This window comes from Balaenoptera physalus (genome assembly GCF_965194825.1).
Source record: "Balaenoptera physalus genome assembly, chromosome: 5".
NCBI classification, from domain to species: Eukaryota; Metazoa; Chordata; class Mammalia; order Artiodactyla; family Balaenopteridae; genus Balaenoptera; species Balaenoptera physalus.
This window is the reverse complement of record NC_138884.1, coordinates 15459089-15484053: the sequence shown is the minus strand read 5'-3', so window position 1 is coordinate 15484053 and position 24965 is coordinate 15459089. Positions and strand designations below refer to the sequence as shown.

General features: G+C 38.9%; 1 protein-coding gene and 1 long non-coding RNA gene across 13 annotated transcripts in view; one reads left to right on the top strand and one right to left on the bottom strand.

Moving 5' to 3' along the window:
- The window catches only part of BMPR1B (bone morphogenetic protein receptor type 1B), a 413799-nt gene that overhangs the window by 8240 nt on the left and 380594 nt on the right, over positions 1-24965 (bottom strand). For all 12 annotated transcript variants that reach the window (XM_082461768.1, XM_082461770.1, XM_082461771.1 and 9 more), the window contains 5 exons: positions 23158-23254; positions 21972-22110; positions 19330-19522; positions 18243-18540; positions 3384-3559 (listed from right to left, as the gene is read on the bottom strand). In XM_082461768.1, coding sequence (XP_082317894.1) covers positions 3384-3559; positions 18243-18540; positions 19330-19522; positions 21972-22110; positions 23158-23254 — 903 coding nt within the window. The remainder of the gene's footprint in view (positions 1-3383; positions 3560-18242; positions 18541-19329; positions 19523-21971; positions 22111-23157; positions 23255-24965) is intronic.
- The window catches only part of LOC309660829, a 1143314-nt gene that overhangs the window by 942427 nt on the left and 175922 nt on the right, over positions 1-24965 (top strand). The window lies entirely within an intron of this gene.

The window sequence follows — 24965 nt, the reverse complement described above, 5'->3', positions numbered from 1 at the left end:
TAGTGTTGAAAGAAGGGTTAAGAAATACAAAAGAATGTCATCTTTAAGGAAAGGTACTTATCATGCTAAATTCTATCCCATTTCATTTCCCTAGTATCTAATTTCTACCTTTTTTCCTCTTGTCCTTTAAAAAAGCAGGCTACCTGTGTCTTCTTTCTGACCTTATTTGAGTCACTCCTCAGAGTAATTATAAGCAGCCTCTGTCCTCAGAGAGTGCTGCTCTGAACAATCTTTCCAGAGAACCCTTCCTCCCTATCCTAAATCATCTTTTATAGAAATTTCATTGCTTTTTATCTGAACAAGATGATACTGTGGTGCTCCAAGGACAATGGTGCTTCAAGGACAAAGGACAACCCTACCTGAAAAAGTTTCAGCGTTACACCCCCTACCAGACTCTTAATCGCCCTCGCCACCATGTTGCGATGGTTACGAAATTCCTGAGCCCACCTGGGCCAACTCCCACCTGGGCAACGGGACCTGTCCCAAATAAGGAAAGGCATGTGGCCCTGTCCCACTCCCACCCTACTGATTGGTGCCTCAACCAATCAGTAAACGAAATTTTCACCTCGGATCATTCCTTTGTTTTCTGGCTATAAAAGCTGATCAATAGCACATGTTCGGGCTCGATGCTCCCAGACTACTAGGAAGTCTGCCCGCTGTTCTGGCAGCAACCTTTCCCTCTAATAAATTCTATCTTCTTTGCATTCTGCCTTGTGTCTGGAAATTCCTTTCCAACCCGTGTTTGGACCACGACAGATACCACCAGGTCGGAAGATAATACACTACCATCATTAAATTCACTGAGGGTTTACTCTAAAAAAAATCTGGAGCCTGTATTATGTCCTTTCTTGTAAACTCAAACCCATTTATAATCATAAAGGACCAGAAGGTTCAAAAATTTTTTCAGACCATTCCAACTCACCATGTATTCTGTCCCCTGCTGAGATCACAGAGCGTAATTATATGTATTGTCTATGTTACTACTTCCTTCCACTGTGTGTCATCTCCATATAAGATCGTGAAAGCACAAGGTCTAATGGGTAGGAGATGCTCACTTCATTCCCGTTCTTCCTCCCTTTCTAATTCTCAAGACAATGGCGCAGGAAACATCTTGAGAGCAAGGATGATGATCTAATTTATCTCAAACTTCCCTCAGTGCCTAATGTTGGTGCCATTATCTGGATGGACTAATGCATGGATGGTGGGGTAGGTGCATATATGAAAACAGATATAGAGCCAACCACATAAAATTATCAACTAATCTAAGCCCGTCTTTGAACTCTAGGCCTTACTCCTTTCTCCTTATCATTCAATTAAGTTATCAAAATTTTCCATGTCTGCTGCCTTTGTGTTTGAAACTTCAAAACTTTCTTTTGCTTCCAAAGTTGGAAAGGCCTACAGCTGGAGGTGTCTACTTCACCCAAAAGTACCCGGACTAGAAAGATGAGCCCCCAGACTTGCAATATCTTCATAAAGGAAAGTGTTAGAGAATAGAATTTGTGTGCTTTGCCTCCCTGGAAGAGAAAAGAAACTCATTTATTGCGAGTCTACTATCTACCAAGCATGGAGGTGGGTATGTTATATAATTTATCTTATTAAATTCTCACAAACACATTTATGAGATAGCATTATTATACACACTCTACAGATGAGGAAAGTTGGCTTCGAAGGATTAAGTAACTTGCCCAAGGCCATACAGTTGGTATGAGGTAGAGCTGACAATCTCTGACAAATATACATCAATCTCATACAGAGATAAGGTAACATTTTAGTACCTCTTGAACCTCCACAGGCAAAGACAGCCCTGGCAAAGCAATTAATATCCTGCTGTTTACATAAGGCTGGCTTTTTTTTTCAGCAGAGAATCATTTCTCCTTTATTCCGGTCCTCCTCAGGTTTTCAAATATAGGCTTCCTGTAGCCCTATTCGCTTTAGATGTTTAAGAAAACGTAATTAGAAAAGTAATCTTGTACTTTACTACTCCTTTAACTTCTATAACCCTATCTTAATAAAGTAAGTGTAGGCATATTATTCAAAAATAGGCTCATTTATTCTTAATAAAGCATGAGATCATAATTATGATGGGAGATTTATAGAATATCTGGTTAGGAAAATTTTCCTACATACATTAACTTTCCTTTTGGACTAAAGACTTCCCTTACTTTAGAGGGAATGTGTTCTATTTTAAAATGTGCGTAAGAGGCACAGAATTCCCAGAGTGATTAGGAGGCACGACATCATTGAAGATGATCTTCCTACAAAAGTGTGAATGCCTGTTGATTTACTGTTTCTCCTTCATATTTAAGTATTAATCTAAATATAAATCTCTACCAAGCAAAATGAAAATTTAAAATAATAGCTAACATGTATTGAGTGCTAGTTACACACGCCAGGCAGCTTTAACTCTTTCTACAATCATTGAAACCTCACAACCATCTGAGGTAGATACAATAATTCCCCTCTTTCTGACAATAAAAAAACTGAGACAAAGAAAAATTTAGTAACCTGTCAAAGCTTCACAAATCATAAATGGCAGGTCCAAGAAAAAGAATCCCCCTACTAGTTAAGTGCATGCTGCACTTTCACACTCTTGGACACGCTCGAGTTTTTGAGAACGTGAGGAAGTACCATCAGGGGGAAAGGCAGCAGGGTCAAGGTTTCTGAACGAGCGCAACCATGAGCAGAGGCGTAAACAGGGCACTGGCTACTGAAGAGCCTGCAGCTCAGCTCCTCACCTACTCAAGAACAGATGATGCAGCAGTACGCAAAATACTCCAAGCAACATATTACCTCTGAATATTTAAGAATGTCTTCTCAGTCTTACTAGGGAATCCGTACGTTTGTAGAAAACTTATCGTGAACAATAATGATGTTCTTATGCTTTAACTTCCTTTTGATACAAACTGATGTTTTCAAACTGCTTTATGAGGAAGTATTACAGAAAGTCAAGAAGTAGAGGGGTTCCACAACGGGTGCCCCGCCCTACATTTCTGTGTCTCCCTTCATCTGTGCACAGGAAGCCACAGAGAAAGCGTCACTGATGTTGGGGGTGGAGCCAGGAGGTTGGTAGGAAGAAGCTGGAAGGGGCAGGAGAGGGGGTCTGACTTGGAGCAACTGCTGGAGGGCACATATGGGAGAAGGGGGTGACCTCTGAAAAGGCAAGAGGACGCTCCGGAAGAGACTCAGCAGCAGCAGGTGAAGGGAAGGAGGCGGTCAGAGGTAATTCTAAGAGGTTAAATATCGTCTCCTGGGAGGACTGTGACGGCATCAACAGAAATAAAGGGGAAAATCAAATCAAACCCGATTCTGTAAACAAGATAACTCTGACTTCTGATCAGAAAGAAAGGCTCTGTAGACGCTCCAACAGTATCGCTGTCACTTACCTCCTGATACACATCTCCTAGCAACCTCCCAAAGGATGAGTCCAAAACTGTACATGTCCGCCATGATGTAAGACTGAAAGTGATTTCTATTCAAGCTCTCGTCCAACACTTCTGGAGGCATATAGCGTTTGGTGCCAACTCGAGTGTTGGGTGGTATGTCAACTTCGTTCGTATCACTAAGGAAAAAGTAAAGCAAAGCACTCATCAGCGCTGAAGAGGGCCAACAAATGACAAGTCAAGGTGAGTCCTGACCCAGGGCTTTAGTGAAAGGTGGGAAAGGATATCCTTTCAGGGTTCCTCAAAAAATATTTCTTGCCAAAAGTTAAGTATTCACAGGTAAAAACCCAACGTAGATGACACTCAATCAGAATGAAGCTGCCACATATAGGATAGCATTGCCACTAGATCAAATGTAAGCTCTAAATTATTGCTAAATATCTAAAAAATACCATCCTTCCCTTCATATTTTAGTAGCTTTGCTCTTAAAATTGGCAGGTGCACATGCCAATTTGGTTTGAGACAGTATTTCTTAAGCCAAGTGTTGGGAGGCTTTTATAGCTACAAACAAGTAAAAAGGGACGGGAGGAGAGGACCAACAAAGATTTGCATATGTTTTATTTTGATAAGCAGAGACCTATAAAACAGCTTTCTACTATCACTATTATTTCATAAACCGAATAACATGTATTTTTAATAACAAAAGGAAATAATTGAATATAATATCTTTAGCTTTAGGAAAATTTTACAACATGATCCATTCATTATTATTCCCCATAGATGGGGAAGAAATTCCTGATGGAAGGACACCAATCTAGAGGCTGGCACATGGGAACCATGGCCTCGGTGCAGTGAGCTAGAGCCGGAGCTATGAACCCATGTTGCAAAGCTGCTGAACCACGATTACTCGAGAGGCTGACCATTAAATGAGAGGATACGTGTAACGTCACTGCCAGGGCAGCACCGAGCACACACCACAAGTTTAACAAGCCCCACAGCTCGACAGAAAGTACTGGAACTGAGGAGCAATGAGCCCCCATTTAGACGGATGAAGAAACTCTGAGACAGAAAAGGTATTGTACAAAAACTCATGATTAAACTGAAGTTTGTGGAAAATCTTGGATAAACATTTTTCTCTCTCCTGATTCCCAACAAAGAGTTTTTCTCTTTCTTTTCATCACACTCCACTGACTCTCAAGCATTTATATGTTCTTTTTCCTCAACGTGGAAAACAGTTGCATATATCAGATATCACATTTATCATGCTGTGTCACAGACAACCGCAAACTTAGCAAAAACACTAGCGGCTTTTGGGAAAAAACCTCTGGGCCTGATGTTATCGCCTCAATCTCTGTCTTCTAAAACCCTGTATATCTCAACACTGTTTACATTTACTAACACTTATAAATATAAAGCTTCATTCTTAAGACCGTTTAAAATTCACTTCCAGCTAAAATCCTTAAGCTAAAACTACGTGTGACACAGTGACACAGACGTGTCACTAGGATACTCATTAGGCCCCTTGGGATCTTCTAAAAGCAACAACTCTGAAGGAGCCTCTTTTCCTAAAATAAAAGTTAAAGTGGAAATTTTTTTAAATGAATAAAAACTAACGAGCTGGTACTCCTTACCATCTGTAAACATAGGTCTTAGTGCTCTGGGCTCTTTTCTAAGACTAGAAAGAGTTTAAAACGTGAATCATAGTATTTACCAGCAGGATACAATAGAAAAATGTCACCTGTGTACCTAAATAGTACATAATAAGGAAGGAACGTTGAGCAGAGAAGAGGCTTAATGATAGCCATTAGATTTAAAAGATGCCACAAAGGCGCCACCTTCAATTATAAAGCAATTTCTCTCCTCTTCTACCCACTGACACCTCTCATGTGAACACACAGTGGATATTTCATTAATACGTTATATGTGTGTGTTATTTATAATTTTGAATCATCAGAGAAAGACAGTGCTGGGATTGGATAGAGGATTCTGGGTTCTATGCAGAAAAACGAACATGGGGGTTTGCAGATAGAAAGAAGATGGTATGGGGCCTAAATTATCTTCCAGAACATGTCCTGGGAAAGGAAACGAAGAACAGTCTTAGCATGGGCCCCAGAGGAGTGCATTTAAGCCAGAGACATACTCTGACCACAGGTGATAAAGATTTTAGGCAATACCATTCCATTCTTACACTTAGCTCCTTAATGTTTTATTTGGATTCGGGAGGTCAGGAAGGGCTGATGGAATTCGTGACGTGGAGACATCTATTGGAAAACTAAGAGGTAATTGGTATTCGATGATAACGGAATTAAGATTTGTGATGGCCAGACTATACATAGTTCTCTAAACTCCCATTCCCTCAAACACTGAAAAAACATATAGTCAAGGATGTTGCTTGCCCATCAAATGCCCCAAAACCAGTTCCTTACACAGGCCACGTGTGCTCGGCACTGCTGGGCCGCCTCAACCTTCCTCTCCCCACCCTAGGGGTTTCCCCGCTAGTATCTGAATAAACATCTCCCCTGGGAGCATCTGAGTAAATCTCTTCCCCTAGAAGAATCTGAATAAATATTCTCCCTTGTAGTATCTCAATAAATATCCATCTTCCACCCTAAGACAGTAAACTCCTCTGAGCTCTGAATAACTGTCATAATCATTTGTTATGTCCCTAAAGAACACAGCCCCCGTCGTCTCCATTCACAGTGTGCCTTGCACATCGCAGATAAAGAATATACTTTAAATGAAAGAAGGAAAAGGCCTTTTTATAGTAAACTTTACTGTGGGTGATTTAAAGAGAAATGTAAAAATCTCTGTAGACTACAAAATGAGACATTACAGGTATATAAGGAAGATAAATTGAATTTTGTTAAGCAAATTAATTTTGTAACAGGTGACTATTAACCCAATGGCACATGCCTTTAGCACTAGATTTAAAGAACAAACATACTAATTATAAGTAATTCCCATCTGACATTACAAAGTATCAGATCCTCCAAGACACACAGCTCTGTCCCCTCTTCCCTCGGGAGGGTTTCTCTACTTGAAAGTAATTATACTGCATTTCTCTCCCAGGTCTTCAGTCACATCATCTTACCCATCCTCAAATAAGGGCAGAGAAAAATGGAACTTGTATTAATCTTCAAGACCAAAAAGAGAAATTAAAGTGATTTAACACTCGGGCAGCAAGAGTAAAAGAAGAAAAAGAGACGGGAAGTAGAGTCAGACAGTGCGGAGCTTTAAGGCTAGGTACGGAGTCACTGAAGGAGAGGGCCAAGCAGAAGGAGGAAGAAGAAAAGGCCAGGTTGCCTTCAGCTTCCTTGCCTTCCTTTTCCATGGAGGCCGGGAGGGCACTGGTCGACCAGAGACCTCCCAGCTCCACGTGATATCAAACAGCGAGAGCTCTCCCAGACATCTCCATATCAGTGCTAAGACGCAGCTCCACTCAATAACCAGCAAGCTACAGTGATGGACACCCTATGCCAAACAACTAGCAAGACAGGAACACAAACCCACCCATTACCAGAGAGGCTGCCTAAAATCATAATAAGGTCACAGACACCCCAAAACACACCACCGGACGCGGTCCTGCCCACCAGAAAGACAAGATCCAGCCTCACCCACCAGAACACAGGCACTACTCCCCTCCACCAGGAAGCCTACATAACCCACCGAACCAACCTTAGCCACTGGGGGCAGACACCAAAAACAATGGGAACTATGAACCTGCAGCCTGCGAAAAGGAGACTCCAAACACAGTAAGTTAAGCAAAATGAGAAGACAGAGAAACACACAGCAGATGAAGGAGCAAGGTAAAAACCTACCAGACCAAACAAATGAAGAGGAAATTGGCAGTCTATCTGAAAAAGAATTCAGAGTAATGATAGTAAAGATGATCCAAAATGTTGGAAATAGAATGGAGAAAATACAAGAAACATTTAACAAGGACCTAGAAGAACTAAAGAGCAAACAAACATTGATGAACAACACAAAAAATGAAATTAAAAATTCTCTAGAAGGAATCAATAGCAGAATAACTGAGGGAGAAGAACAGATAAGTGACCTGGAAGATAAAATACTGGAAATAACTACTGCAAAGCAGAATAAAGAAAAAAGAATGAAAAGAATTGAGGACACTCTCAGAGACTTCTGAGACAACATTAAATGCACCAACATTCGAATTGTAGGGGTCCCAGAAGAAGAGAAAAAGAAAGGGACTGAGAAAATATTTGAAGAGATTATAGTTGAAAACTTCCCTAATATGGGAAAGGAAATAGTTAATCAAGTCCAGGAAGCGCGGAGAGTCCCATACAGGATAAATCCAAGGAGAAACATGCCAAGACACATATTAATCAAACTATCAAAAATTAAATACAAAGAAAAAATATTAAAAGCCACAAGGGGAAAAACAACAAATAACATACAAGAGAATCCCCATAAGGTTAAAAGCTGATCTTTCAGCAGAAACTCTGCAAGCCAGAAGGGAGTGGCAGGACATATTTAAAGTGATGAAAGGGAAAAACCTACAACCAAGATTACTCTACCCAGCAAGGATTTCATTCAGACTCGATGGAGAAATTAAACCTTTACAGACAAGCAAAAGCTAAGAGAATTCAGCACCACCAAACCGGCTTTACAACAAATGCTAAAGGAACTTCTCTAGGGAGGAAACACAAGAGAAGGAAAAGACCTACAATAACAAACCCAAAACAACTAAGAATATGGTAATAGGAACATATATATCGATAATTACCTTACATGTAAATGGATTGAATGCTCCAACCAAAAGACATAGACTGGCTGAATGGATACAAAAATGAGACCCACATATATGCTGGCTACAAGAGACCCACTTCAGACCTAGGGACACATACAGACTGTAAGTGAGGGGATGGAAAAAGATACTCCATGTAAATGGAAATCAAAAGAAAGCTGAAGTAGCAATACTCCTATCACACAAAACAGACTTTAAAACAAAGACTATTACAAGAGACAAAGAAGGACACTACATAATGATCAAGGGATCAATCCAAGAAGATGATAAAACAATTGTAAATATTTATGCACCCAACATAGGAGCACCTTAATACATAAGGCAAATGCTAACAGCCATAAAATGGGAAATTGACAGTAACACAATCATAGTAGGGGACTTTAACACCCCACTTTCAGCAATGGACGGATCATCCAAACTGAAAATAAATAAGGAAACACAAGCTTTAAATGACACATTAAGCAAGATGGACTTAATTTATATTTATAGGACATTCCATCCAAAAACAACAGAATACACTTTCTTCTCAAGTGCTCATGGAACATTCTCCAGGATAGATCATATCTTGGGTCACAAATCAAGTCTTGGTAAGTTTAAGAAAATTGAAATCGTATCAATTATCTTTTCCGACCACAACGCTATGAGATGCGATATATCAATTACGGGAAAAAAATCTGTAAAAAATACAAACGCATGGAGACTAAACAAAACACTACTTAATAACCAAGAGATCACTGAAGAAATCAAAGAGGAAATCAAAAAATACCTAGAAACAAATGACAATGAAAACACGATGACCCAAAACCCATGGGATGCAGCAAAAGCAGTTCTAAGAGGGAAGTTTATAGCAATACAATCCTACCTCAAGAAACAAGAAACATCTCAAATAAACAACCTAACGTTACACCTAAAGCAATTAGAGAAAGAACAAAAAAACCCCAAAGTTAGCTGAAGCAAAGAACTCATAAAGATCAGAGAAGAAATAAATGAAAAAGACATGAAGGAACCAATAGCAAAGATCAATAAAACTAAAAGCTGGTTCTTTGAGAAGATAAACAAAATTGACAAACCATTAGCAAGATTCATCAAGAAAAAAGGAAGACTCAAATAAATAGAATTAGAAATGAAAAAGGAGAATTAACAACTGACACTGCAGAAATATGAAGGATCATGAGAGATTACTACAAGCAACTATATGCCAATAAAATGGACAACCTGGAAGAAATGGACAAATTCTTAAGAAAGCACAACCTTCCAAGACTGAACCAGGAAGAAATAGAAAATATAAACAGACCAACCACAAGAAATGAAATTGAGACTGTGATTAAAAATCTTCCAACAAACAAAAGCCCAGGACCAGATGGCTTCACAGTCAAATTCTATCAAACATTTAGAGAAGCATTAACACCTATCCTTCTCAAACTCTTCAAAAATATAGCAGAGAGAGGAACACTTCCCAACTCCTTCAACAAGGCCACCATCACCCTGATAGCAAAACCAAAGATGTCACAAAAAAGAAAACTACAGGCCAATATCACTGATGAATATAGATGCAAAAATCCTCAACAAAATACTAGCAAACAGAATCCAACAGCACATTTAAAGGATCATACACCATGATCAAGTGGGGTTTATCCCAGGAATGCAAGAATTCTTCAATATATGCAAATCAATCGATGTGATACACCATATTAAAAAATTGAAGAAGAAAAACCACATGATCATCTCAGTAGATGCAGAAAAAGCTTCTGACAAAATTCAACACCCATTTATGATAAAAACTCTCCAGAAAGTGAGCATAGAGGGAACCTACCTCAACATAATAAAGGCCATATATGACAAACTCACTGCAAACATCATTCTCAATGGTGAAAAACTGAAAGCATTTCCTCTAAGATCAGGAACAAGACAAGGTTGCCCACTCTCACCACTATTATTCAACGTAGTTTTGGAAGTTTTAGCCACAGCAATCAAAGAAGAAAAAAAATAAAAGGAATCCAAATTGGAAAAGAAGAAGTGAAGCTGTCACTGTTTGCAGATGACATGATACTATACATAGAGAATCCTAAAGAAGCTACCAGAAAACTACTAGAGCTAATCAATGAATCTGGTTATGTAGCAGGATACCTAATTAATGCACAGAAATATCTTGCATTCCTATACACTAATGATGAAAAATGAAAGAGAAATTAAGGAAACACTCCCATTTACCATTGCAGCAAAAAGAATAAAATACCTAGGAATAAACCTACCTAAGGAGACAAAAGATCTGTATGCAGAGAACTGTAAGACACTGATGAAAGAAAGTAAAGATGATACAAACAAATGGAGAGATATACCATGTTCTTGGATTGGAAGAATCAACATTGTGAAATAGACTATACTACCCAAAGCAATCTACAGATTCAGTGCAATGTGTATCAAACTACCAACGGCATTTTTCACAGAACTAGAATAAAAAATTTCACAATTTGTATGGAAACACAAAAGACCCTGAATAGCCAAAGCAATCTTGAGAAAGAAAAACAGAGCTGGAGGAATCAGGCTCCCTGACTTCAGACTATACTACAAGCCTACAGTAATCAAGAGAGTATGGTACTGGCACTAAAAGAGAAATATAGATTGAAGGAACAGGACAGAAAGCCCAGAGATAAACCCATGCACATATGGTCACCTTATGTTTGATAAAGGAGGCAAGAATATATAATGCAGAAAAGACAGCCTCTTCAATAAATGGTGCTGGGAAAAGTGCACAGCTACATGTAAAAGAATGAAATTAGAACACTCCCTAACACCATACACAAAAATAAACTCAAAATGGATTAAAGACCTAAATGTAAGGCCAGACACTATAAAACTCTTAGAGGAAAACATAGGCAAAACACTCTCTAACATAAATCACAGCAAGATCCTTTTTGACCCACCTCCTAGAGAAATGGAAATAAAAACAAAAATGAACAAATGGGACCTAATGAAACTTAAAAGCTTTTGCACAGCAAAGGAAAACATAAACAAGACAAAAAGACAACCCTCAGAATGGGAGAAAATATTTGCAAATGAAGCAGCTGACAAAGGATTAATCTCCAAAATTTCACAAGCAGCTCATGCAGCTCAATAGCAAAAAAACAAACAACCCAATCCAAGTACAGACAGAAGACCTAAATAGACACTTCTCCAAAGAAGATATACAGATTGCCAACAAACACATGAAAGAATGCTCAACATCACAAATCATTAGAGAAATGCAAATCAAAACTACAATGAGGTATCACCTCACACCAGTCAGAATGGCCATCATCAAAAAATCTACAAACAGTAAATGCTGAAGAGGGTGTGGAGAAAAGAAAACCCTCTTGCACTGTTGTTGGGAATGTAAATTGATACAGCCACTATGGAGAACAGTATGGAGGTTCCTTAAAAAACTACAAATAGAACTACCATATGACCCAGCAATCCCACTACTGGGCATATACCCTGAGAAAACCATAATCAAAAAGAGTCATGTACCACAATGTTCATTGCAGCACTATTTACAATAGCCAGGGCATGGAAGCAACCTAAGTGTTCATCGACAGATGAATGGATAAAGAAGATGTGGCACATATATACAATGGAATATTACTCAGCCATAAGAAGAAACGAAATTGAGTTACTTGTAGTGAGGTGGATGGACCTAGAGTCTGTCATACAGAGTGAAGTAAGTCAGAAAGAGAAAAACAAATATTGCATGCTAATACATATATATGGAATCAAAACAAAAAAAAGGTTCTGATGAACTAGGCGCAGGACAGGAATAAAGACTCAGACATAGAGAATGGACTTGAGGACACGGGGCGGGGGAAGGGTAAGCTGGGACGAAGTGAGAGAGTGGCATGGACATATATACACTACCAAATGTAAAATAGATAGCTAGTGAGAAGCAGCCGCATAGCACAGGGAGATCAGCTCGGTGCTTTGTGACCACCTAGAGGGGTGGGATAGGGAGGGTGGGAGGGAGAAGCAAGAGGGAGAAGATATGGGGATATATGTATATGTATAGCTGATTCACTTTGTTATACAGCAGAAACTAACACACCACTGTAAAGCAATTATACTCCAATAAAGATGTAAATAAATAAATAAATGAGTAAATAGAAGGTTATGACAAGATACTAAGGTCCTGTAGGAAAAAAAAAAAGGGAAAAATATTCTGGTAGTGTGAATTTTAATAACTAGATTTCATGCAATACCCTAGAACACACCCCAGTAAAGATGTGTTCAGTCGAGCTGACAGTGTTTGGGGAAGAAAAGAATCAGCAGCTACATCACGTAGAAAAGGTACAACATGTATCAGAGCTGCAAGGCTGCCGTGACAAAGAGGGAAACAAGCTCCTTAGGATCCACAGATGTGCTGTGAATGACACTGAGTTCCCTGCTGCACTAGGGAGGAATAGGGACAATAAAGCCTAATTTTATTTGAATCTCAAAACGTAGGGTGCCCTCAGCTGGGGCTCCATAAGGAGGCATGACAACCAAGTTCCTATCTCTGACCAACGTCACTTGACTGACAGTGGCAAGATAAAAAAAAATGCCAGTGTGGTGAAGGAAGAGGTCCACACTGATGACAAATGGCCCCCTACGTGGACGCACACTTTGAATGGCTCCTGTCACCTGGGGCCACCAAGTAAGTGAGAAATCTTAAGGCAACGGCTCCAAATCGGGAAGGAAAGCAAAGATGCTTTGATACTTTGTGTGTGTGCGTGTGTGTGTGTGTGTGTGTGTGTGTGTGTGTGTGTGTGTGAGAGAGAGAGAGAGAGAGAGAGACAGAGAGAGACAGAGAGACAGAGAGACAGAGGGAGAGAGGGAGAGAGAAAAGAAAAAGATACAAAACTAAGATTTTCCTCTTCTCTCTGAAGGTGCAAGGGAGGGGCATACTAAGGAGAAGACAGTAGAAGAAATGCACGCTACTGGAGATGTCACTTTGTCACTGACACTGTTTAGAACTTTGCACATGGCGATAACGTTAATTGGTTTTATTGGCTAAAAGTTACTGCTCGTACCCAGGCGGCTGCCTGCAGTGTCCCCCCCTCGGTCCAGCACTGGTGTCTACAGCGGCGTCTGCACTGCAGGCATTAGCGTAACTGAGGGAAAGAATCAAAGAGCTCCCGTGGGTGCAGAAGGCTTTAAGTGGGGCCTCCCACCAGGATCCTGAGGGGACCGGAGAAGGAATCTGAGCACCTATACAGTCCGGTGGAACAGGGTGTGCCCTACACTCTTGGCTATCGTGTGCTGGAAGAAGGGCAGGAAGAAGATTATTATTTTGGTGGCAGGAAATAAAGGGGATATTTAAAAATATAGTATCTATCTTAACCTTACTTTATATTAAATATTTTTAGGTTAATTAAGCTTCTAATTATAAATCCATAGCGGGAATTCTTGCAAGAAGTGTTACGTATAGGAAGAAGCCACAGCACGTGTCAGCACGATGTACACTCCCAGCGTCCCATCAACTGAAGGGGGCGTTTCATGGAGTCACAGGCAGAGCCCACTGTGGCCAGAGGCCAGCTCGGGAATCGAGCTCTTAGCTCCGGCGAGGTGGCTCTACCTCACTGAGCCTTTGGGCACGAGTGGGTGGTCTTCTGCTGGACGTTGTCGATCCCGTACACAGAGGAGAAAGGGAGAGAGGGAGAAGGGAGATAAAAAGGTAATCAAGAAAGAGGAGAAGCAGACATCATATACCTTTAATAATATAAAAAGCTTTTTTAAAAATATGAACTGAACTTTAAAGAACAATGAAAAAAGGGCAGGAGGCAGAAGACGTGAAGGAGGCCATTGGTTTGCTTGTGGCTCACAACTGATGTTTGAAATTAACTACACATGAAACATACCAGAGAATACTGAATTATCTCTTAGAGAGACTAAGATGATGAACTCCCAGAACATGAAATATTCTCACGAGCCTTCAGAAGAAGGGGCTGTGCACATCCTTTGTGTTTCCTGAAGTATCCTGCAAACAGCCATGGAACTGATTTGCTGAACTGAGCTCCGCCTGGTCAGATGTTAACCAGGGAGGAGAGTTTTCTACAGCAATTTGCAACAGAACTCATTACTCCTATGATTAAATCTTGAGAAATCTCGGGGTTTCGTAGAAACAGAACCTTGACATAAAAATTCTTCAACAGAAGATAGATAAGGCGGCAGAAACCCTGACTGGGAGGGCAGACTCTGCCACTACTGCTTGGTCTATGACTTGGGCCAGTGATTTGACCATGTCACTTTTTTAAAAAACCACGAAGTATACAAACCAGAAGCAGTGGTAAAAATAATGACATTGAAAGACTGAGGACATTCAGTACCCTCTTGTCCTCTGCACTTGGACAATTCGATGATCACCAATTGGGAGATGTGTGTTACAGCCCTGTCTTCATTGTAGGTTTTCTATTTAAAAGTTAATACCTGAGAGGCCGTAAGCCAGGATTTATTTCCCCCCCTAAGAAAATATATCATTCTGTCACTGAAGTACCAGAGGGGTTGCTTGAGCCTCCAGAGGGAAAAGTGAAAAGCTCTGTAAGTTCCTTCAAGGGATTTCCCACGTCACTGTTTTCTCCTCCCAAGAGAGATGTGGGGTAACGGTAATGTCTGCCACGGCATCACCGGGATTAAACCTCTGTGGGCAGGAAATGCCTCAGCATTTACATCATTTACAAGAGCATGCATGAAGAAACCAATACAGCACAAAAAACAATTAACTGAGCAGGAAACTTCTAACGCACAGTCTGCTTTCTCTGTGGCTCTCAACTTCCCTGGGAACCTCCCAGAAACGATTTAAAAGCCTGAGAGAACACTTACCACACAGAGACCAGGGTAAAGATTAAGTTCTCACAGGAGGTTCACATATGAAGTCTGAGAACTCAACATTGGGTTGGCTTTGATCCCACTTATAATAAAATGCCGTAAATATCTGTGTGAGCACATGCACCACACACCCCAAAACAGGGAAGTCAGGAAAAGAGTGAAAACCAAAGAAACGTATATAGCAAGGTTTAAAAGTGAGGCTCAAAAAAGACCAAAGTTCTGTTGAAACATACAAAATAAAAACATGAAAAGGACCTCAAATTATCAAATGCAACCTCCATTTAATGTAGAGGAACCTGAGGCCCAGGATGGCAACTGGTCCCACAGCTGCTCTTCAGCCATATGAGGTCTGTGCACCCAACAGGTGCAGGTATACATCTGAGGCAGTATCCTCATAGCCTTCCTCTCCTGATGAGTTAGTCAATATACGCCAAATAAATCTCTGATTTATTTCTGAAAGCACTTCCTTCCACTTCCTAAATCAGGGTTTGCATGAAATTTGAGAGTTCATTTAGTTCATTCCTGTTACGTTAAGCAGAACTAAGTTTCAGAAATATAACAGATACTCACTTTCCTTGTTTGTTTCTGGGTCTATAAAGAAGACGAGCCCTTAATTACTTTGACATTGCCAACACTGATTGATTCAAAACACTGCTGGAATACCTGTAATGGGTAACTCACTATGTCACGTCAAACGGGAAATACGTTGATGAATGTGTCATGGGTTCTGCTCTCAAGATGCCCAAGGACCAGGAGGGCAAGACGAGGCATGTACTAAAATAGTTATCATATCAGGCAGACAAGGGCCAGCAAATGACTACAGGAGTAGAATAGATGATGTCATTATTCCTACCTGGGGGATGAGTAAAGTGACATAAAGGCGACTCTGAGACTGGATTACATTACATGGAGAAGCAAGGGCATTCCAAGCTAGATGCTGTTCAGTCAAAAGCAAGGCAGTAGCAAACATGGAGTATGTATGGAGAAAACACAAACAGGTTCAGTTTTGCAAAAGCAAGCATACAAGTTGGAGAGTCTGTGAGCTATAAAACTAGAAAGGTAGATTTAATCCAGAGCACGCAAGATCTCTGGAGCTACAAAAAAAATGCCTTTTCCCTTTATCCTATAGTTCATATGGAATCATTCATTTATCCTTTATACAAAATTCTGAAGCAACCCCTAAGTAATGGGCAACAAGGAAAGGCACAAGGCATGTTAATTTGAGAAAAACACGGTATCTACCTCCAAGGAACTTAGTCTCCACTGGGAATGACACATAAGCAGCCGATGATGACCATATAATAGTGTGAGAAATGTCATGATAGCATGCCAGGGTCACATAGAAGGGTATAAGAAAAGTCACTGAAAATCAGGCTTGTAAGGGAAGAAGAATAGGGGTCCCAAAGGAAGAAACTGAAGATAAGCAGTAGTTATTGAAATAGAAGAGGGGATGTTGGGTATTCAGAATAAGATAAAAGTATGTTAAAAACACTTGAAGGTGTGAGAAAGTATAAAGTGTTCAGAACAGAAACTACATTTTAACCCAAAGCCATAGGAAACTATGAAATTATGATGATGTCCAAAATTATGATTCAGGAAAATAAATCTGGCAGCAGCATGTAGAAAATAATTGGAAAGAGGAAATACCTACAAAATGTTTTACTCCAGAATCTAGAAAAATGGTAGGAAGGACCCAAACTGGCCCAGTTCCAGTGAGAATATCATGGACACAGAATTCATGCAACTGAGCAAATCACAAGCTTAGCGAACAAAGGAAATGCCAGGCGCCTCACATTTTAGAATGGATTGACCAAAACTGGGAACTAGGAAGGAAAAGCATCTGCAGCAGGAAATCGAGAAGTGGGAAAATATTCAAGAAACAGACAGAGAGCAGAACCCACAGAGAGAATGGAGGAGAACCTGGAATAAAGGTACGTCGGGAGCACAGGGGGAAGAAAGGTATGGGTACCGCGGGGAGTGGGGAGACAGGAGGAAAGGCTTCTGGTGACAAAACCAATGTTTTCCCTCAGTAAAGGAGCTTCGGGAGAAAACAGAGCAGACGCCAAATTGTAAACTATCATGAAGTACTAGATTGTGAAAGCAGATGACTCTCTGGAACTCTTGAGAAATTTAACAAGGGAGGAAAGGAGAAAGGCTGGTAATTTGAGACGCATCATGGGAAATTTTTTTGGTAGAGGAGACTTGAAAAAGGTCAGAAAAAATAATTCAGAAGAGAGAGAATTTAATCATCTTTATTGGCAGGCAATTCATATTTCTAACTTAAATCTACAGGCTGAAGCATTTCCTCCTGCTTTGCTTTCAAAGACTGAGAACTTCAATTTGCCATCCTCTAAATGGTGAAGACCTTCCTATAGTTGGGACCTATTATTTTTATCACTTCTCAGTCTTCAATTCTGGGTGAAAATACCAATCCATTAGTCCTTTCTCGTGAGTTGTATTCTTTGCCATGGCGTTTCCTTTGAGCCCTTCTCTATATTCTACAGAGTCTTTTGGGAAAAAAAAGCCGTAAGAGGGTCCGACAGTTTAATAAAGGCTAAGCCTAAACTGACATTTTAAAAAGGTAGGTATATGATGATCTCTCTATTCTTGTGGTTTGCAAACTCATTTTGTTTTGTTTTCAAAGCAGAAGAACCATTTCTTCTAATTACATCATCTACAAGATCAAAGGAGCTGCTATGAATAGAGCGAAGGTAAGCAAAATAGGGCCTCAATGCCCCCCTCAACCATGGGGCATTCCTCCTCCCCATCCGGCAGAAGCTATTGTACAATAGTGCTGAATACTGGCAGTGTGTTGATTATTAGCTTTTAACATTTCTCATAGAATATCTATGCAAGTTATCTTTCTTATATCATATAAAAATCACCTTTATCACTATATAATCTGAAGCTCTTTCCTGAAACCTCTTCCTACTTACAAATGTTATGCAGAATTCTGACCACACAATCCCGGACATGAGCTACCTCTTTTCTAAGTAGCGTCATGACATCTCTAACCTATGTGAACACTGTCTTAAAGCCAGGTCACTGATGAGCTTAGAAACAGGAGGACTGACCCAAACACTGTTTATTTGTTGTAAAGGAAATGTTTCTTCTTCTTCCCTCCACAGAAGAGTCAAAATTAATAAAATTTCTCCTCCACTAAATATCCTAAAAGCCCTGAGCTACAAAACGTATCATCTATAAAAAGTGATAGAAAAGAACCATAAAAAGTATATTTGTTGTTCACATTTGATACTAACCTAATAAATTTAACAGCCAAGCCCAGATCGGCTATACAGCAAGTTCCATTTTTCTTCACCAGGATGTTCTTACTTTTCAGATCTCGATGGGCAATTGCTGGTTTGCCTTGAGTACTAAAGATTTCAGTGTGTAAGTGACATAGGCCACTGACAGAAGAATAGGCTAACTTCAGCATCGATTTAGTATCTAGGGTGGTGGACTTCAGGTAATCATAGAGGGAACCATTTTCATGATAATCTGTGATTAGGTACAACTGGGTCCAGGACCCCGTCCCTTTGATATCAGCGGCAATGAACCCTAAAAGGAAAAAAGACAAACAGGGTTGGAGCTATGTGTTCTCTGAATATTATCAGGATAATTATTTTTCTCAACTATCACTCTTCTTCATAGGTGTCTTTTGTTTGGCATTTCATTCAGTTTTCTGATTGTGCCTGTGACAGTATTAAATCACTAATACCAATCAGAGGCCATCAAAACAGCAGGAGTGGAGAAACACTAAGAGTTTGTATCTGAAAACAGGATCCCTTTCTAATCAGCAGTTGATATGTAAATGATCTTGAAGTTAACAGTAAATAGCTCCCGGTATTAGAGTTACACATAAGACACTGTTTACAAATCAGGCACACCTCCATGATTAGCTTACACTCTTTCTACTTGAATGATCCAGCTAGACCATTTCTAACTTGAGAAAATAAAAAGGAAATCAATTATCAATATAAACTCTGGATATAAATAAACCCTGCAGATAAAATTCCCATAACTTTTCACAGCACTTAGACAAAAATGTGCTCCTTCAAATCCCTAAGAAACCTTAAGAAATTCTGGTATTGCATTTGCATTTCCTGTCCCGGAAGAAAAAACTGTTTGAACGTGTTCCATTTCCAACCCACCGTTCATTCACAGAAATGTCATTCCTCCTGCGAGGTCTCCCATTAGAAGCGTATGACGTTCTTGGGCTCATGCCAAGAAGAAAATGTCTATATATTTCATAACAGGTTTACACAGATGAGTTAATATGCAGATGTTAACAGAAAAAGAGAGGAAAGCTAGGAAACCCTGAACATCGCTATACAGACTTTTACTCACCCAAAATGTTTTCATGCCTCATCAACACTGTCTGATATATTTCTGTCTCTCGGAACCAGCTGGCTTCCTCTGTGGTGAAGAACACTTTCACAGCTACCTTTTCGCCACGCCACTTTCCCATCCAAACTTCCCCATAGCGCCCTTTTCCAATCTGTTTCACCATCTGAATCTGCTTAGCTATAGTCCTCTGGACCTGTTAAATCCCAAAACACATTGTTAGTGTATTCACAGCACAACAGATTTGTTTAATCTTTTTTTTTTTTTTTCCTCCAGAGAAGAAACGCATGTAAAATATATTTAGCCAGTAGTTTTTCTTAACATAGACAAGTTATTTGTATTTATTTATTAATTTATGCTGTCCTCTTTTAAATGTATTTGAAATTAAATGCGAATTTTGAGTGTTTGAAGTATTGCTTCCAAGTTATTAAGTATTTTATTCTACCTATTATTATTTTCACAGAGAAAAAACCTGAATGGGTTCACAGTAATTGGCAGAATAGAATACTTTTCACTTCTACCACTATAGTGGGATACTAGATACTCTGAAGGGAATCACGTCACTATATGCTTGGATAAAATACAACCAAACAAAAATGTAATGCCCTGTTGGGCACACATAGAAATAAAGGAAATCTCTGAGCAGGGAGGAATGGAGGGAGGGAGGAAAAGAGGAAGGACAGAGTTAAGACCAGAGCAGGGATAGATAAGCATTCAGCAGCATATTCAAAAGCCAGGTTGCTGCCTGGGCAAAGAATAATACCAGCACTGAGATCTAGAATATGAACTTTGACCCTTTTAAAATTAGAGAAACTGAACCCTGGGCTTTAGCATTAAGCCGGAACCACTGAATGGCACCAAGTTTGCCCTAGGTGAGTTAAATTCTAAGAATGAAAAGGCAAGCAATTTGATAAGAACTTTTACATGTAAGTTTAAAAAAAAAAAAAACTTACATCCGAAGTAGCATCGGTTTGGTCATAGTGACTACTTCACAAGTGGTTTTCTGTCTGGTTTATCACCTCCAGGGGAGGTATTAGTCGAAGAGTACAGAGTTTCAGTTATGCAAGATGAATAAGTCCTAGAGCTCTACTGTACAGCACAGTATCTACAGTTAACAATACTGTATTGTATACTTTTCTTCCTAGTTCAGAGCTAAAAGCTGACACTAACTATTTTTAGTTCAATACAACTGACATATAACATTTTGTAAGTTTAAGGTATACAACGTGTTGATTTGATATATTCATATATTGTGATATGATTATCACAGTAGTGTTAGCTAACACCTCTATTATGAGTGTGTTGTATTTTTAAAATTTTGCTAAGAGCTAAGACATTAGATCTTATGTTGTGTGCGGTTTTTAATAAATTTATTTATTTATTTATTTTTTGGCTGCGTTGGGTCTTCATTGCTGTGTGCAGGCTTTCTCTAGCTGCGGTGAGCGGGGGCTACTCTTTGTTGCAGTGTGCGGGCTTCTCATTGCGGTGGCTTCTCTTGTTGCAGAGCATGGGCTCTAGGCACACGGGTTTCAGTAGTTGTGGCTCATGGGCTCTACAGTGCAGGCTCAGTAGTTATGGCGCACGGGCTTAGTTGCTCCGCGGCATGTGGGATCTTCCCAGACCAGGGCTCAAACCCGTGTCCCCTGCATTGGCAGGTGGATTCTTAACCACTGCGCCACCAGGGAAGTCCCTTATGTTGTGTTCTTATCATAAAATAATAATGATAATAATAATAATAATAATGAATGAACGGGGCAGGAGGAAACTTCGGAGGTGATGGATATGTTCATGGCCTAGATTGTGGTGATGGCTTCACAGATGTGTACTCACCTCCAAACTCTTCAACTTATAAATGTATACAGCTTTTTGGATGTTAAAAATAAAAAGAGTTATAAAATAAATTCTTGGCTTGAGTTTTTTTTTTAGTTACTTTTAGTACTAAATAAAAGGTCACCAAAAGAATCAAGTAAACAAGATATCCAAAGTCAGAACCAGACAATAAAGATTAGGAAAATCAGTCTTAAGAGTTTATAAAGGAAAATATTTCTCATTAAAATTGTTATTTCCATTCCAAGTCCCAACAATCTTTTTGCATGGTCCATAAAGTAACCAAATGCTTTTCTCATTAAAGCAAGTGCCTTGGGTTCAGTATATATTTTCTTCCAAGTTGGCAGTGTTGACCATCAGAAAATTAAAACTCTCCTGAATGGAAAAGCCAGAGCTTCACCCTGAAACATAAACCCTCCAGCTGAGATGCAGCCCTCTTCTCTTGTAGAAGTACTCAGATCCCATTTGGTGGTAATACTTTTGCCTTCAAAAGCCAGGCCAAAGTGCAGTAATGTTATCCTTGCTGAAAACAGAGGGAAGATGGTCCCATGCTGAATGCTTTCTAATCTGCTCTTTATCAGAACATCAGAGGGTCTGGATTGCAACCATACACTTACATTAAAGGACAATGACCTCACCCCCAATATGTCAAAATGTTATCAGGAAACCCTGTATCTGAGATCTGATGTCTGACTGACTGCAGAGAGCTTTCTCTTTGTCCACTGCCCTATCTGTTTCAGTAAAATGAAACCCAGCAGTTATTGACATTTCCTCTCAGAATACATTTCCTTTAAATTCAAGGTATGTTCTTCTCATACCAGCAGAGGGAGGCCTGATCCGCTTCCTGAGCTCTGAGACTGCTCAATTAAGTCTCTCAGGGATTCCCCAGGAGGAATGTAAGTTTCATCCTGTTCTAATCCAATGCTGTACCGAGGTCTGGTTTCCTGTCTTTTATACCTGAAGATGCACAAAGAAAGATAATGTTAGACACTGGATTGCAATGATAGGGGCAAATATGCAGATAAAACAGTAACCACAGCAGGTTTTATCTTTGCACATAATACAAGATTAGATGCTCAGTATTTATTACCCTTAGTTATGATTTCCAAAACAAAATCATAATTATTCTTCTAACCTATTTTTTAAAGTAAACTACATGTTTTTACTCAGTCACAACCACATATAATTTTTCTTCTCTATTCCTATCAAATGCATATATCCAAGCAGGCTACATTCCATTAATGTTTCTATACAGTTCCAATATTCATTCCCTAAAATCTTTTCTTATAAGGTCCCTGATCAACTACAGATGCAAATTTTTGCTTTACAAAAGACATTACAATTTTCTCATCCAAGGCAATGTATAGATAAATGAGATAAATTGAAACTTTAAAAACGTTTATCAATAATTATGCCTTCAATTAGAAATGATGTTATTTGAATCAACTCCTACTTGTAGAAAAGTAACCTAAATTACTATTACAAAAAGCCAATGATAAGAATTTAAAGGTCCTTGATATTTCACAAACTAGAAAATGAGTTCTTAGGTGACTGAAAATAATTTGTAATGACCGTACTGTAATTTAATAACTGCACATATTTTAATAATTAATCTATAAATTATCTTTAAAATCTTTCAGGGCTAAGGGGATATTGTTAGCTCACAAAATAAGGAATTACTAAAGCAATTCTAAGTTCACCATGGTCATTTCTCTGCTTTGAATCAAACCTCAGTAGCAACTAGTTGCTGAATTTCCTAGCTACCATAAACTTCCTAGGGATGAAATTTTTTCTGGGTGGTTTTGATATCTGAAGCAGAAATGAGATAGGTATCTATTAATAGCTTCATTAGGACAAATATTTATCAATAGTAACTGATATTATCAGTGAAATCGAAGATCTAATTAGGTCAAAGAAAGCCGTGGTAAAAAATGTCAACATGTAGAAGAGTATGAGAATGGTATTATAAACTCAAAATTCTATATCTACATGATAGAAACTTACCTGAAGTAACAGAATAAAATGATAAGGACCAAGAGCAAACTACAGACAGTCACAGATATAAGTAAGGCCTTGTGGTGTACAGGTCCATCAACAAAATCTGAAATTAAAAAGAAAGTAAAAAGAGCCATGATACAGAGATTATTTTCATTTAAAATTTAGGAAGCAACTCTTTCCTAAAAGTGCTTGCTAAGCTCCATGTGCAAGATTTGAGAGGTACTTTTAATCTGCTAATTGATAAGAAATATATATACATACTCTCAATTAAATAAGTCTGAGTAACAAGAATCATTGTTCATCTAGCCACTCACTTCAAGAGCATGCATTTCTTCTTCTCTGGAAGAAATAGGTTTGACATGGGATAAAAGCACAGGATATAAATAAATGTAAATGGATCAATACCCCTAAAATATAAGCAGACTGTTCATCTTTATTTCAGACCCAGCTGATGCGTTTACAGATTTTTCTCATGTGGAATCTGGAGCACTCTATATCATGAATTTGGATAAAAAAACAAATCTATATTCATTGTACATAAAAAACAAAGTAACCCTATGATGGATACAAAGGATCAGAATTCCTCAAATATTGCCAAATAAATAAAATACATGATCTGCATTAAACAAAAATGCCCTTCAAAAATATATCGTTTAATTTTTCATAAACAGCATCCTATTTTAAAAGAATGGGTATGTTCCACTCAAAGAATTACTGTGTGCTCCTTTTAAAGAACAAATTATTAAACAGTATTCACGCTGTTTTAACTCCAGTTCCTGACAAATAAGATTTATAATACTACGGCATGATTTTTCAAACGTTGTAAAAATAAGAATGACCTGGAGAGCTTTATACAGATGCATATTTACTGACTTCAACCCCAGAGATTTTTATTCAAAGTATATTTTTTCTTTTTTACAACCATCCCAGGTGATTTATATGCAGGTAGTCTCTAGAACGTATTTTGAGAAAACTGACTGAAAACCTGGTGCACTTACCTAGTAATAGAACTAGCACCGTTCCTATTAAGGGCACCACACATCCTTGGGAGAGTAATTACTGCTATTTAATTTTAAAAGGTATTGTAATTTATGACTTTGGTTACCTACAAACAAGATGTTTTCCAACTGTGCTGTATACTTTTAATGGTATGGCTACCTAAACATTTTGGCTGGGGACCTTACCCCACTAAATGTAAATTTCTTTTTTTCATTCAAAAGTATTATACATTCCCTGAAGAAAAACTGAAAAGCACCAACTAAAATAAAATAAATAAAATTGCCACCACCTCACTATTTACAAAAATTACTGCTAACATTTTAGTGTATGCCTTTCCAGTACCATTTCAATGAACAAAAAAAGTTCATGAACAAAAAGAGTTCACAAAAAGCCACTGTATACACCCATGCCCACAGCTGTATTATTCACAACAGCTAAAACATGGAAGAAACCCAAGTGTCCACTGACATATGAATGAATAAGCAAAATGTGGTATATATATATAAGACATGGTTTAGCCTTAAAAGGAAAGAGATTCTGACATATATTACAACGTGAATGAACCTTAAGGACATTGCGCTAAGTGAAATAAGCCAGTCACAAAAAGACAAACACTCCACTTATATGAGATACTTAGAGAAGTCAAAATGATAACGACAAAAAGAAGAATGGTAGTTGCCAGGGGTTGGGGGGAGGAGGGATGGGGGAAGTTAATATTTAATGGGTAAGAGTTTCAGTTCTACAAGATAAACAGAGCTATAGAGATGGATGGTGGTTATGGTTGTATAACATTATAAACATATTTAATATCACTG